The 14,834-nt window shown below is 47.2% G+C and overlaps 2 protein-coding genes across 5 annotated transcripts in view; both read right to left on the reverse strand.

The window, feature by feature from the left end:
• LOC128879593 (homeobox protein SIX1-like) overlaps positions 1–11,162 on the reverse strand; it is a 33,869-nt gene extending 22,707 nt beyond the window's left edge. The window contains exons 1-4 of one of the 4 annotated variants that reach the window (XM_054128894.1): positions 9,925–11,161; positions 9,097–9,630; positions 5,204–5,486; positions 2,838–3,072 (exon numbers count right to left, since the gene is read on the reverse strand). In XM_054128894.1, coding sequence (XP_053984869.1) covers positions 2,838–3,072; positions 5,204–5,486; positions 9,097–9,384 — 806 coding nt within the window. In that variant the 5' untranslated portion in view covers positions 9,385–9,630; positions 9,925–11,161. Of the gene's footprint in view, positions 1–2,837; positions 3,073–5,203; positions 5,487–9,096 lie in introns of all 4 variants that reach the window. The other 3 variants (XM_054128896.1, XM_054128893.1, XM_054128895.1) reach the window with 3 other exon arrangements.
• Positions 11,163–11,688: 526 nt separating this feature from the next.
• The window catches only part of LOC128879963 (uncharacterized), a 6,062-nt gene continuing 2,916 nt past the window's right edge, over positions 11,689–14,834 (reverse strand). Inside the window, exons 4-6 of the mRNA XM_054129542.1 lie at positions 14,492–14,831; positions 13,820–14,356; positions 11,689–13,750 (exon numbers count right to left, since the gene is read on the reverse strand). Of these exons, the coding sequence (XP_053985517.1) occupies positions 13,857–14,356; positions 14,492–14,831 (840 nt within the window). The 3' untranslated portion in view covers positions 11,689–13,750; positions 13,820–13,856. The remainder of the gene's footprint in view (positions 13,751–13,819; positions 14,357–14,491; positions 14,832–14,834) is intronic.

Genomic DNA, 14,834 nt, shown 5'->3' on the forward strand with positions numbered 1-14,834 from the left:
AAGAACATCTAGAATCGATATTGCCACCGGTAGGTGCCGATTTGTCGAAGGTTAATGCCTTCCGCGGCGCAAGTTTCGAGCCACGGGAACATTTGAATAAATCGTCTGTTCTTCGGCCGTGCGTTATGTATCGCGTCTAAAACGGGGCCGTTTAATCGTTCGATAAGAGCTCCCGAGGGAGAATACACCGTGCGCATCCCGGAGATGAACGTTTTTTGTCCCGACACCGACGCCCACGAGACGCCCCCCGGTCCCGGGGGGCTTGATACCACCGACGGTTCCGCCCCTGCACGCGTGATCCAGCTTTAATTTACATCAGCTTGCGGACCGAATTACTCGCGGTTGCTGAAAGAGGAAGTCTGTTTCGTCCATCCTGGCATCCGCGGAATTTTCAAACCGTCTTCAATCTCTTATTTACTCTGCGAACGTTCGAGTTCTAAACAGAAAATAGATAAATCACGCGACAGAGTACGCTACCAATAATCGTGGGACATTTTAAGTTTCTAATAATTCTAAGAATGGAGGAATGAATCGAGGACAGCGATTGTGACAGAGTTCTGCTAATTGAGTTATTCGAATGATAGATATTCTCTCTCCGAGTCTAATATTCGAACATGGCTGCCGCCTATAATATATTGACCGACAGGATGGCGCTGAGTTTTCACTGCTGGGGGTTATTTGTGACGTCCACGAACCGTGGATTTATTAGCTTCGAATCGAGGAGATTTATGGCGCCTATGGAAATAGGAAGAAGGTAACGTTCCCTCTTGTTTGATATACTAGATTAGCCTACCTCGAGGTACTGTACCGTGCGGAAAATTCCGACAATTGGAGATATAAAAATAACTTGAAAATTGGTATTTCGAGCAACGGCATTAATGTAGTGGCTTGAGAAGCGTATGGATACATACAGGATACGTACGATAAACTTATAACGAACAATAAACAAAAATGATTATTTAACGCTTTCGAATACCGAGATGGATGGTGTGCAAAAATATAAAATATACACCGAAAATAAAAGATTAAAAAACGCGAGATACCAACGAATTTGAAATTAAGCTTAATTGACCGTCAAGCATTCCAGGTACAGGCTGATGGGCAGCTTTATGAAAGATGTTTGCAAGAGAAAATAACGTAACTAAGAACGTGGCTGAACGTAAAAATGAAGAAACGATCGCGGAAGATGGTCAACGATCAAGTTTTCCCGGTTCGATATTTGGTCGAGGGGGTGTCGAACGAATTACGTGTACGTGGACGAGAGGGTGGTATGAATGCTTTGTGGGATTTCCTGTAATTAATATGCCGCGAATGATGCCATGCGTATCCAAGATACCCCCAAAGCCATCGGATAGGACTATAGGAGCCACCACCGCGGGTTCCCTCTTCCCACCCTCGGGCCCGCTTTCTCTGTTTCTCTCTGACCTTCCGTCTCCGTTCATGGGAATACACAGAAGCCATAAGAAATTCGATACGTTCCCCGTGGCGTGACACGGCTGTGTACCGGACTGGGCCTTCGCCACGGTGGTGCTTCCCACTTCCTCCCTCGCGAAATTCTCCACGAAGAGAAGCGCCGTCCGTCCATCCCGTCCTGGCCACCGATTCGCATCGATGGATTCACCCAAATCAAGGGATCGAACGTGGTTTCTTCCTTTTTTTTTTTTTTTCTTCTCTTCTATCGAATATTTATGGTATCCGTCGGATTCGAGAGTCTCCGTTACCTCGACTGGCAGAGTCGTTCTCCGCGCGTCGTTGGTCAAGAACTTCCTCGACCGGAAGTAACGACTTCTGGGTGGAACCAACAGGTTTGTGCGAGGCTCTCTTGCTTAGAGGTAACACAGAATATAAATAAAAGAGCATGGAACGTTAAGATCGACGAAGGAAAAAATTAGGGCAACGTTAATGGTGTACAGCTAGGGGTACCCGAAACGATTCGAGAATTTTTTTACGCTCTCCGTTCGAGAGAGTAACGAAGCTTCGACGATTGAGCGCCATCGACGGATCGCGTTACACCTCGAGTGATTTCGTTTCGGGTTGAAAATTGCAACCATGAATGGAGCGATAATTGATCAATCATTACTGGGGCGACCTGACGTATCTGGGACACGACTGAACAAATATGGGGACGATATATAATAAGAAAACATGGCGATAGGCAACGTTTCGTTCGAATAAAAAATATAAAATGATATAATTGTTCAATTTTGTATTCGTCATTCGAACTTGTAATCTGGATAAGAATGTTTGCCCATCCCGGCCTCGCAGCCACTACGTTGCGCAGTTATGAGGCCGTCTTCGAGTTTGCTCGGTTCGTTTCTAAAATCGGATATAGAGCAACGACCTTCCAAACAACACGAAACTCCTATACGCCTGCGCCCTCCTCGGATTCCACGGATATCAAACTCGTCCGATTAATTTTCAGCAAGACCACTCGCGACAAAAAAATATTGTAACGCGATCTTCGTGATTGCAACCTGCAGAGACAAGTATTCGTTAATTTTTCACGACGATCAACGGGTTGAAGCGAGTATGCCGAGTAAAATACATCTGGTACTAAAGATTTTGAAAATATGCACGTGTATATCAGCCTGTTGGGATGACGAAGCACCAGGGTATTATTGTAACGATGCTTATATCACCCATCGCCATTCTTCAAGCATCCTCTGCTTTGAAATACGCAGATGCGTCTGGCGCGTTCGGTTATTACAAAACGTTACATAACAGACCTAACTGTTCGAACTTTTCTTCTCGCGAAGTAGGGTATTAGAGAGTGAATGTAGACAGTCTAGTTGCCGATGAAGATTTCGTAACAATACCTGGAAAAACGAATTACGTACCTGTGTTCAGCAGCACGATCCCTCTGCCTTCGGTTCTTGAACCAATTGCTGACTTGCGTCGTGGTGAGGCCCGTGCTTTCCGCCAGTTCTCGCTTCTCGCGAGGCGATGGATAGGGGTTGGTGGCGTACCAGTCCCTCAGCACGCTCCTGGACTTCTCCTTGAAGCAGTAGGATGTCTCCTCGCCGTCCCAGATCGTTCTGGGCAGCGGAAACTTGCGGCGAACGCGATACTTCCCTGCAATTCAAACGTTCTCCGATCAGCCATAAGAATAAAAACGTGCATCATCCCACCTAACGGCGATCTTCGATCGATTTCTGAACAATCAAATATAATCGGTTCTTTCAAGTACTCTACGCACTCTATTATTTGAATTCTAATAAATGGAGAAACATTCCGCTGTAAAATCTTAAATAAATTCACGACTACCGTAAACTTGCGCCCGAATAACGTAGAAACGAAACGACGCACTCTGTTCGCGAGACGAATGCCGTCCCAATGGGTTAATAAATTATTTCGGCTTGCCAGGAAACGCGAGCGTTCCTTATAGTTAATTACGAACAACAACGTCAAGGGTGGATTACGTGATACACGTTAAAGACACTGAGGCTCTGAATTGCCGCGCGGTATTTTTGAAACAGCACAACACAGTGCACGCAACAGACACGATTTTATTTCTGTCGTTCGATCGCGCCGCAAATACGCGGCCGTGCATTGTTTCGCGATTTCCCTCTGGACGACGATTCCTATCGGTTCGTCCAGAAAAGAAATCGCCACGAAAATACGGGCCGTGCCGCGAAAGCTTTCTAAAATAGTGGCGCGGCCAAAAATAAATAATACGAGGAAACTCGATGGACGATACATCTAACCGCTGTTGGAAAGTTGTCGCGGGACCGTTCCGCCTGGAATTATTGTTTCGATTATTTTCTTTCTAGCCTGTAATTACACCGGAATTTTTTACGCCGGGTGTTTAGTTGAGAATTTTGTCGATTCGGGATCTTAGATTCACTCTTTGCTCAGCGGTTTAGCGCGTAGGGGGATCATATGGCACGAATTGGTTCGCAAAAGTAAATGGAAAGATCTAATTAGAATGTCAGCTCGTTAAACTCGTCATCCTCCTGTTTACAACGCGCGACAGAAATAAAACTGGCAGGGTTCGCGCAATATTGCGGCGCTCTGAGCTTATTCCTTCGCGAAACGTTTCCTTCTCGGCCATTATAGTCGTAAGCGAGACAGATTCAATATATCGTGACTATTTTTGCGTGTCGTCCATTGTATTTTTAACTTCGGTGTCGCTTGTGTCAGGCGAACTGGACACAAGTAATCGACAGAAAAAGGCATTCGCTCCGTGTGCCTAACCACTGAGCTTTTGTTAATAATTATGAAGATTGTTACCTAGCTGTGTAGGTCGTCTGTGGTATAAAATTATAGGTAGAACTACATTCAGGCGATGATTATTAAATAAATATTACAAGAGTATAATATTCACGCGCTGAGTTTGCTAATTCGCGTGCGCTGTAAATTTTCCCTGCGTCAAGGAATTAACGCAGCAGTATATTCCGGACTAAATTTCGTTTCAGCTGATCGTCCCAATTCTGTCTCGTTTAATGATAAATCGCTAGGAGCCATGTTTACTAATAGTGCTCGGTAATGCATCCGATACTAATCATAGCCGTAGTCGAACAGATGTAAATGCTTGTACGTTCCAAATGTTTTACTGTACCAGGCGACGGCCACCGAATGCGTTAAACCTATACATCCTATTTAAAATTCTAGATACCCGATAAAATTGCTTCTTATGCATTTACTAGGTATGAACCTAACCTACGTCTGCTATAAATATTAATGATCTACTTAAAAATTCTATCAACGGAACCAGAAAGTAATGTCGTTTCTGCAAGTGCCAATACTTGTTTATGATTTATCAGGCCATTGTGTACCAATTGATTTTTCTGTACCGATTGATTTTCTGAGTTTGAAAATTTGCACATTAGATAGCAAAAGGTTGTTGGTAAACAGTGCGAACATAATTGATTAAAAATAAAAACTCGTTACGAATTTATTTGTTAGAATTTAATGTAAAAGAAACGACATTACTTTCTGGTCCTCTTAATAGATACCCGATAAAATTGCTTCTTATGCATTTATTAGGTATGAACCTAACCTACGTCTGCTTATGAATGTTAATGTCCTATTTTAAAATTCTAGATACCTGATAAAATTGCTTCTTATGCGTTTATCAGCTAAAAACCTAACCCACGTCTGCTTATAAATGTTAATGTTTCACTTGTCTGGACGACGGCGACAAGTTTGATGGGTCAATGCGTTAAAGGTGGCCCCGATCATGCTAAAGAGAAATGATACTAACCAACTGCGCCGAGAGGCCTCCCCCTCAGTCTCTCGGCCTCGATATAATGGGCCTTGAGCCAGAGGGCCTGCAGTTTCGGATGATTGTGCGGGCTGAACGTGTGGCTCTCGAGGATCCTGTACAGTTCTTTGAAGTGGCCCCGATGGAAGGCGACGATCGCCTTGGCTTTCAGGACGCTCTCGTGTCGGTGCAACCTATTGCACGACGGAAGGGACCACAGGAACCTGCTGAGCCTCTCCACGGAGCCCGCCTGCTGGAGAACCTGGACAGACGACACCATCGCCTTGAAGACGATAGACAGGGGGGGCACACTGTTAGTCGGCAGAACTCATCCCGCTCTCCTCTTATTCTAGTGTATCTTGTATATTGCTTTGACACTCGACTGTTTGTCTCGATCGCGTGCGAAAAGGGTGCGACGAGCGAAAATCTTCCAAAAATCAATTTCCTGAGAGATCCACGACGGAAAAATATTCTCACGGCAGTCAGAAAAAAAAAAAAAAATTTCTATCGATTCCGTCGTTGGCAACACTCCCTTTTCACGAGCTAAGGCACAGTGATTACCACGCTCGAAGATGGAACTGAGGAACTCGTCGAATTTCGAAGCGATGCAGAGTAGAATTTTACAAAGTTGATTTTTCATTCAATTTGTTGTCATTAAAAATCGTTATATTCGAGACTTTCGGATCGATACCACGTCGTCGAAGTCACTTTGAAATTTCAGTGTTACCGACGCTCTCGTTCTCCCGCGTATTCGCCATCTTGCAATCTTGCCATCCCCCCCACCTCCCTCCGAAGCTTTCATTTTTCCATCTTTCAGCGAGGAATTACCGTATCATCGCGGCGAGACTCGTAACACGTGAAGGAGTAACGGAAGAAAAAAAGCTATTAAATTCGAGATTAAATTCTCGTTAAAGGCGAGCATCGGTCACGGTCGAGAAGCGACGCGATCGATGCTCACTCGTTCATTACCTCCAAATTATCGAAAACGATCCGCCATTAACAGGCGAAGGTGGTACGAGCCTCTCTCTCTCTCTCTTTCTATCTCTCTCTCTCTCGCGCGCGCGCGCGAACGCACCTGCCACGGTTACTTCTTCATTCGCGTTCGTCTTGTCCCATCCAGTTTTCGCGCGACCGTTTCTGACGAGCGATTAATCACGATGGCGCGTGAAATCCCGGGCATAATGAGAAACGAGCCGCGTCGAAAGCCTCCCAAGAGAAATGGACGACGAAGATATCGCGATCGGGGCTTAATGACGGTATACGAAGCTTTCGATTGCCCGACGACAAATCAACCCGACGTGTCGAGCGAACCGAAACGATGCCTTCTGTCTCATTCGCGTTCGCCACCGCTCGGCTCGACGTGTATTCCGCACGACTACGAGAACTCGAGGGGAATCGATTTGTCTTCGCGCCCGAGTCTCTCGAAACAGGTAGCACGGAGAACGACCTGCGGCACCCGACGAACGGAGACAAGAAAAAAGAACCCGAACACAGATAACGACGTTCCGCGAACGTTAAATCGACGGTTACTTCGGATGATACAAGACAACTAGCGCCCACGTCTCACGGGGTAATCTCGCGAATCTTCGATTGTTTCTAGGGGGACATCTAGCGTGTTCCAACCCCAGATTTCTTGGAGGGAAATATGAAACTCGTAGAAGCCATTCTATGGTTCGTAGCTGTAAGGCTAGATGCATACCGAGATCGGGGTGACGCGATTTTCGAAAAATTTGTAAATAAAGGGTTAATTCGGAAAGTATGTTTTTGAACATCTCCAGATCTGCGTCACCCTCCGCTCGGCCTAAATGTCAACCGCGTTAAGTACGCATTTAAACGATAGCTTGAATTATTGGGAGGCGAGATCGTAAACGCGCTTCAGACCACTTTCTAAGCCTCCCTTTCTTATTATGTTCCGAGCGTAATTACCCGTTAAACGATTCCATTCCGTGCCGACGGAGCGGTAGTTTATCGAAAACGAAAAACGCTGTCGTAAATTACGGAGAATATCCATGTGACGTGGGCAAGGAGTTAAACGTCTAGCCGTATGGGAAACGTGCGCAAACGTGCACTCACCTCGCGTGTCCTTTCGCTACTTGCATCCCCGAAACATCACCACCTCAATTATTTGTACATTCGAAAAATTTTGTTAGTCACGTTCAACTTTCGTCGATTGCTGGGAAAAATGTACAATGTACAAATGTACAAATGACATCTTGGACCGTGACACCTCCCACCATTTTTAACTTTCTTAGCTTCGACCGCCCTGAAGTTAGCCGACACATCTCGTTTCCTTTATCGAATATTCTATTGTTTCGAAGGTGGTAACAAGTAGAGATGGCGTGAACTGCTACTTTTGAATCGCTCGTGATTCTTATTCATTCTCAATCGCGATGATTTTTCACAGTGATTCGTGATTCTTCGTGATCGTTTCTGATTGGTAGAGAACATTTTCACTTTTTACGAATTATGTTGTTCATAGATTATATATGTATTATAATATGGTCTTTCACTTACTTACGTAATTCAATAAATATATATAGTAAAATTCAAATGTGCCTTTGAATTTTTTTTAAAAATTGGCACGAACTTTCTGGACAAGCCAATATAACAATTAACACGAACCGCTTCTAAAACGCCATCTTCCGTTTAATCACACCGAAGTTTAATCACAACTGCGATCATGATTGTGTGATCACCGTGAAAAATCACTGGTAGCGATTGTTCACGCCATCCCTAGTAACAAGACAAATATATCGACACACTTCGGGTTGATCCAAGCCTCTGCTTTCGAGAATGACGAATATGCCCCCGTAATAATATTCTCGGGAGGCAAGAAGCGAATTCCGTGTGTTCGACGCGAGGAGCGTAAACGTCGCGCACTAAACAATTTATGGTCGCAGTAAAAACGCATGAACTCCATTAGTCGTGCGACACGTAAGCGAATCTTGGCGTGCAGTGTACATTGTCGTGCACGAGATATCTCGCCAGGGTGCTGGGAATTTCAGGGCCAATTTCGTCAGTAAGGTGCATAAATTAATGCCGAGGATACTGTTGAGTATCTCGCGAACAGTCGCGATAGCGAGGAGGTTAAGTGGTGCTTCGCGCCTAATTTTTCCCGACGCGAACGTGTCTGGGAAGAGACACGTATCTCGAAAGTTATTTAGACGATATAGATACGATTTTGAGGGTCGTTTAATTATTCCAATTGTTTTGAAAGTTATAGAAAGAGTTACAGGAAGAGACATAGGAAGAAGAATGTTACAAGAAGCGTCGTTTAGAATTTTTCCGTCGGATCGTGCCAACAAACACTGCGCGCCGAAAATCGAGTCTATAGCAATTAGGGAGCGTAAGAGTGACCGTAAGAAACATTTCGGGTCGAGTACTGCGGGATATTTTATTAGAATAGGGGGCTTGGTATCCTGAGAAGTCTCTTGCTGGACGCGGTTTCACGTAGCAAGAAGCTTCCAGGACACGACTCGACCCGAGCTAACCTTTCACGTCAAAAATCGTTCGCCATTTTCAATCGCACAATAAAGATTCTATAAATCGTCTTCGTACTGGTTTTCCAAACATCGAAGAGAACGTGCTACGCGGCGCGTTCTTTTCGCATAAATTTAAAACGCTATATTCGTGTTAGATGTGTTGTTTAAAACAAAAGTAATTAATTCGAAAGCCATCCTATCGGCTAACATCGTTTATTAACATTGTAAATTGAAATGATATTCTCATGTATGTAAATATATAAATAAATTGTGAATAAGTTAAGTGGAAGCTAAATTTAATTCCTACAGGGGCGAATGATTTTTCCGTGAAATTTCTGAACTTTCCCGACACTGATAAATCTCACCACAAAACACGATTTTTATGAAAATGACTGTTGCTTGTGAACTTACCTCGCAAACGCAGGCGACCTGGTCCTGCGTGAACCCGAAACTGGGAAGCTGTCCATTGCTACCGCTTCCGCCGCCAGCGGAACTGGCGGGACTATCCTGGGGACTGTAGCTGGCAGGTCCTGTCCCAGGACCGTAGCTGCTGGTCTCGACGGATCCCGCGGAGTGTCCCGTGAGCGGCGTCGGTGTCCCCTGCGGGCTGTAATCCCCGGTGGAGCCCAAAACATCGGCACCACCAGAGGAAGGTCCCATCGCGCCCCCGTTCCCAGCGGTTCCTCCGTAGGCCATCATCGCGTCATCTCCGGGGCCCACGGCGGAGACCCCTTGCACACCGTTCCCTCCACCCTCCACCGTGAACCACTTCGTCTCTTCCTTGCACTTCGTTATCACTCACTGTTCTTCTTCCTTCGATCGAATCCTCCTCGAACAATCCGCGCACCGATCGCTCGTCCGACGGACGCGACCTGGCCCTATCGAGAATCGTTCCGACGGCGGGTATCTAGCTGCGCGCGAGCCAGAGGTGGGCGAAATTCTCATCTATAGAAACAATTTCGAACGAAGACGAACGGTTAAGCAACTCTCGATCCCTCATTTTCCCCCAAGAACATCGTAACCAGGCTCATATCCGCAGCTAACTTCGCGCTTATCCAAATCATCGACGCTTTGAACTCATTTCGAGAATACAGTTCTGGTAACAGCTTTACTCATATTCAAGTCGAAGACGATGAATTTGAAATACTCGAAGCGACTATCGACAGCCCCCTCAGACATTACAATACACCTCAACGGTACCCAAAACTGTCTACCCCTATCGATAACTGCGACATTTACCTTACGATCTATGCTTCACATCGAACACCCAGAAGACTTCGCGAACAACATTACGACGAACAAGCCCAACTCTGGCCATTGTGTGAACTCTACTTGATCCTCGTTACCTCTCGCACTCATCCACGTTTCGCGCACGATTTTCTGCGAGGCATTTTCCAGCGAGGTTCCTGTCGCGTCGAGTCAAAGTTCAGCACCCAAGTTCACGGCGATGGGCGCTCGAGAGTCGTCTCGATTTTCCGATCGATTCTTCGTGCTTCGAAAGAGGAGAAAGCACGTAGAGAGGGGAGGGATGGAGGCGAAAAGTAGCCGCCCCGAGAGAACAACGTGCGGAGATTTCGAGACGGCGTAAACGCCTCGGAATATGCAGGAAGGAGATATTTTTAGGCCACCGCTGGCGGAGAGTTGCTGCAAGCTTCGACTGCCGACGAACCCGGCACCGGGATGTTTCTCGTGTTACGAGACGGAAAGAAAGGTATACGCGGCCGTGAAACAATAAAATCGCGCTCCAGGTGCGGTTATTCTCTAATCTGCTTTCAGACTGGTACCACCAGCAGCCCCGATGGACCGATCGCCGCGCAAAGTCTCTCTCTTACGTTTCCCGGTCCCTCGCCCCGCACGATTATCTTGCGTTACTGCCTCCGACTAGATCCGATTATGGCAAGTTTCTCTTAGAGCGCCAGGTGCGCCCTCCTTCAAGATTATTCTCCCCCTTTTCCCTTCTTTTCTATCTCCTCGTGGACAGGTTGCACCGTGAAATCCACGGGCTCGTGTTTCCGCGGGCCGTGGTAGGTGTGTATTTATAGGCGCTTAGTATACTCGCGTACGAACGCGCTATTATTAGGAGCCGCGTTAAATAGTCCGTTTTCTCTGTCCCTCTCTCTCTTTCACCCACGGCTCCCGAGGTTGTCGAGCCCTCGAGCGTAAAACTTTTTCCAACTGTCGTCGACTCTCCACGGGCACGCGACACACGATGGCACACGATTGGCACTTGAACGACCGAAGGCACTGCTCGTCTCGCACTCGAAGCACTCTCCTGTCGAACGATAAGCACGAGAATCCAATCGTACACCGGACGGCCACACGCGAGAGGCAACGTCGACTCGTCAACTGTTCGGAGAATGATAACCGAAACGTCAGATTTCCGTTCCCCTCTCTCTCGTGACCGGGCGAAAGAGAGACGTTCTCCTACGCACGCACCAGAAGGGACTGCCGCTCCGGCGTGCTCGGAGACCGAGCCACTCTGTCATGCGCAGCTGAGCGCCGATTGGCCGAGGCGTGGTCCGTCTGACAGCCGTTTAACGGCCCTCGCCATTGGCTGTTGGGCATGGCCACGACCACCATCCCGTCTCCCTATTGGGCCAGCCTCGCGCGCCGATAAATAAGCCTCATTACACCCCCGACTCGTACTAGCTTCTTTCTCTATTGCGAACGCGGTTCAAGAGATGCCCAACCGAATCCGACAAATCCATCCCGAGACGGACGTGCTTCTTTCCAGTTGCTCGTTAAATTCTACGATTGGCCAGATATTCGATTGTCCTTCGCAAATATCTCGCGACGATGCGCCAATTACGCCTGTTCAATCCCTAATCAATTTTTTTTAAAAATCCACCTTATCTAGGACAAATAGGACTAATCATTAATCTAACACTTTCTTCTGATTACTTTATTTTCTTGCCAAGTTTTAAATATAGACACGAAGATTTAACTTGGAAAATATAGTTTGTATTTGACTCGTCTATCACTTCTAGCTATTTGGATTAAGAATCAAACTTTGTTGCAAGGATCTTCATGCGCAGAAGCAATCATTCTAATCTGTCCAATATAAAAATACACCCAACATACCATGCGCGAGATACTATTGCGAGTATCGGAATATAAAAAGGGATACCAGGTTAAGGTCCATAGAGACGAAAACAGACGGACAAACTGGAGATACGGCGCTGGGATAATTTGTTTCGTTACTTTGCGAAGATTTTTGACGCGTATTTTTTCAGTCAAGTCTGAGAAGGATCGTATGGCCAGACGAACAAAGAATACTTTGTTTTCTCAGACCGCCAAGGACTTCTAGAAAAACAAGACCACGCTACTTAAAATAATGCGTGTCCGCCAGATTTTTCAGCGCGCTCTTCCACAGGACGTGGCTCGCTTCGCACAAAGCCGTCTTCATCTTTCCTGATTGACGTGGGACGTTTCCCGAGCGACGCCACGTGTGATCGAACACGTGGAAAACCCTTCTGGTCTTGTTTCGCCACTTCCGCGGTCTAAGGGTGCTCTTGACTGGTTTAAAAAAAAAAAGAAAAAATAATAACCGTTCATCCTGTCGACGTGACCCGTCGGATATTCCCGGAAAATATTTCTCGAGCAAACGCTGCTCTATTCCTGACTTCCGTTCTCGATCTTATACTGTACGCAAACCAATTCTTTAATCTTTCAAGAGTTATTATATTAACGAGGATAGTACAAAATAAAGATCGAAATGTTATAAATGTTTATAAATTTATAAATGTTTTGCTCTCTGCGGTGAATGCGATAATGAACACGTAACCTACGATTTAGAAAAACCTATGGCGTCGGGAGAGTGACGCTGTCATTCGGACGAAATTGACACATTTCCAGCGGTGGTGTGCGGTTGTTTCCGACGGGGTGCCACCCGTGGCGTCGCCATTCATCCCGGACACGGCGTCGAAGCGGTTTGTGGTCCAGGAAGAAGTCGTTGACATCGTAATGTGACGTCTAGATGCCCGCGATCCTTCTCGCCCCTTTGGGCAGCCGTGAAATCGACCGTTCGATCTTCTCCCTGTCGGCTAGCTCGAAAATATCCGACTAATAACTCGAGGCCAGCGTTAAGAACTTGCCGCGCGTTCTATTCCGCTGAAAATTACACGAAATACATAAAACGGAAGAGCAGACACCCGACGACACGAAAAACATTGAACGATAAGGGATGATCGAAAGCCGACGATACCGAACGTTGAAGTTCTTGTCAATGTTACCGTCGTTTCTTCCACTTCGGTCCCGCGGGACGAGGCGGAAGCCGGCTCGGAACGGGCACAAAGCGTCGCCATTGACATCGATTCCCTTTGTCGAGTAAAGCAGCGAGGAGACACGAGCGGAGAAAAAAGGCGAAAGGAGAACGCGGGGAAAAGAAGGACGACGCGGTTGCGCAACAATGCGAAAACGCAAGAGAGCATCCGACGAAAAGCACCGTATCACGTTCCCATAAGTGGCGGAACGCGGGGATCCCCGCGGAGACGTCCTCGTGCTTTTCTCTCCCTTCCTCCCTCTGCGCCTCTGTTCCCCTGGCCGTCCTCCCATTCTCTCTCTTTTGGCAGCGCGTTCACAGTGTGCAGGAAGCATAAAGGGCCCCGGAGAAGAGGCGCCAGGTATATACGCGAGTACGAAATATTCCATGGTGACGGCACCCCGTGTATCCCGCGGCGAGACCTGAATAAACCCATAATTGCGCCTCCTGCTGCCCGTCCATTCACGTGCGCGCCTCCGACGTGCCTCGTTCATTGTACAAAGACATCTAACTGCTCGCGAGACCCAGTTCATCGAGCGACGTTAGCCCCGTGAATTGTTTAAACTGCTCTGGCTCTTCAAGGGGTTACGAGACTTTGCATTATATTGAGAGTTTTTAACATTCGTAGAATCTGACACCCCGGAGTCCTGACGAACGAAACAGTGTTTTCAGCGTTCCGACACGAATCCGTTCCCAAGGAACGCCAGCTGATTTTCCACCAGCGAAAAGTAACCGCTCCGCGAGTCGTACAACAGGTTTTCCCACGAGACGTCGAACCGCGTCGCACGTCGTCCTGTCAGCAGCCTGCGGACCAGTTACAAGCAGATATTATTCTACGAAACGAAATGAGAAACCTCGAAATCCCTCGGTTACCTTCCACAGTTTCGTCGTTCTCGGTGTAACTTCGATTCTAGAACCAGGATAGAAACCAATTGCGGCTGTAGGAGCTGTCTTCGGGTGCTTCTTGGTTCTCTGTGATACCCGGCGGAGGCAGGTCGCCCTCGGGATCGAAACCGTTCCAGAAGTCCCTCCACTGATTGGAAGAAGATTCCTGCAGGTCGTGGTCTTGGGATCGACTGAACGTCGCGGTGGAGTAGGACCTATCGGATAGACTGTTGAAGGATCTGCTGTCCAGCATCATCAACGAATCCCTGTTGGCCAAACAGTCCAACGCGGTACTGATGCACTTCACTTTGGACGAGGACGTCGAACAATTGTCGCTCTTCTTCTTCTGCTTCTGTTTGCAAGGGCTCACGACACGCTCCAAACCCGCTGGCGCAGCCTTCTTTTCATCCTTGCTCTTTTTCTTGTCCCTCTTACCGATGTCTTTCTTGCACTCCTGCATCTCCTTTCGCTCCCTCTCTGTTCTGTCCTTCGAGGACTCGCCATCCTCGGATGTTGACTTCCTGTCTGCAGTCACAGAATCAAAAGTTATGGCTATTGCTGCATATAGTACTCGTCCGACTCCTGTATTTAACGAATATCTAAACCTACACAGACCTGCACGGGGTACTTTATCATTATTTTTTTAACTAAATCGCGAACCTTTGCATATCTGTTCCCTCCTCTTGGTGCAGTAGTCGTCGGATTTGCTCGATTTGCTCCCGGATTGCTGGCAGGACGGTGGCTTCTCCGGTTTCGACACGCCGCATGTCGATTTGCACTTGTTCGCAGCTTTGCGTAGTGTCCCGCACTGGTTTTCGTCCCGTTTGCATTTGTCCTCGGTCTTGCGCGGCTTGCATTTGCTTTGGCTCGATTCCTGCTGCTTACATTTGGTCTGGGGTGTCTTGCAATTGTCCGAAGCTGTCTTGCATTTGCTTTGGCTCGATTCCTGCTGCTTGCACTTGGTCTGGGGTGTCTTGCAATTGTCCGAAGCTGTCTTGCACTT

The sequence above is a fragment of the Hylaeus volcanicus genome, chromosome 7, assembly GCF_026283585.1.
Source record: "Hylaeus volcanicus isolate JK05 chromosome 7, UHH_iyHylVolc1.0_haploid, whole genome shotgun sequence".
Taxonomy (NCBI): Eukaryota; Metazoa; Arthropoda; class Insecta; order Hymenoptera; family Colletidae; genus Hylaeus; species Hylaeus volcanicus.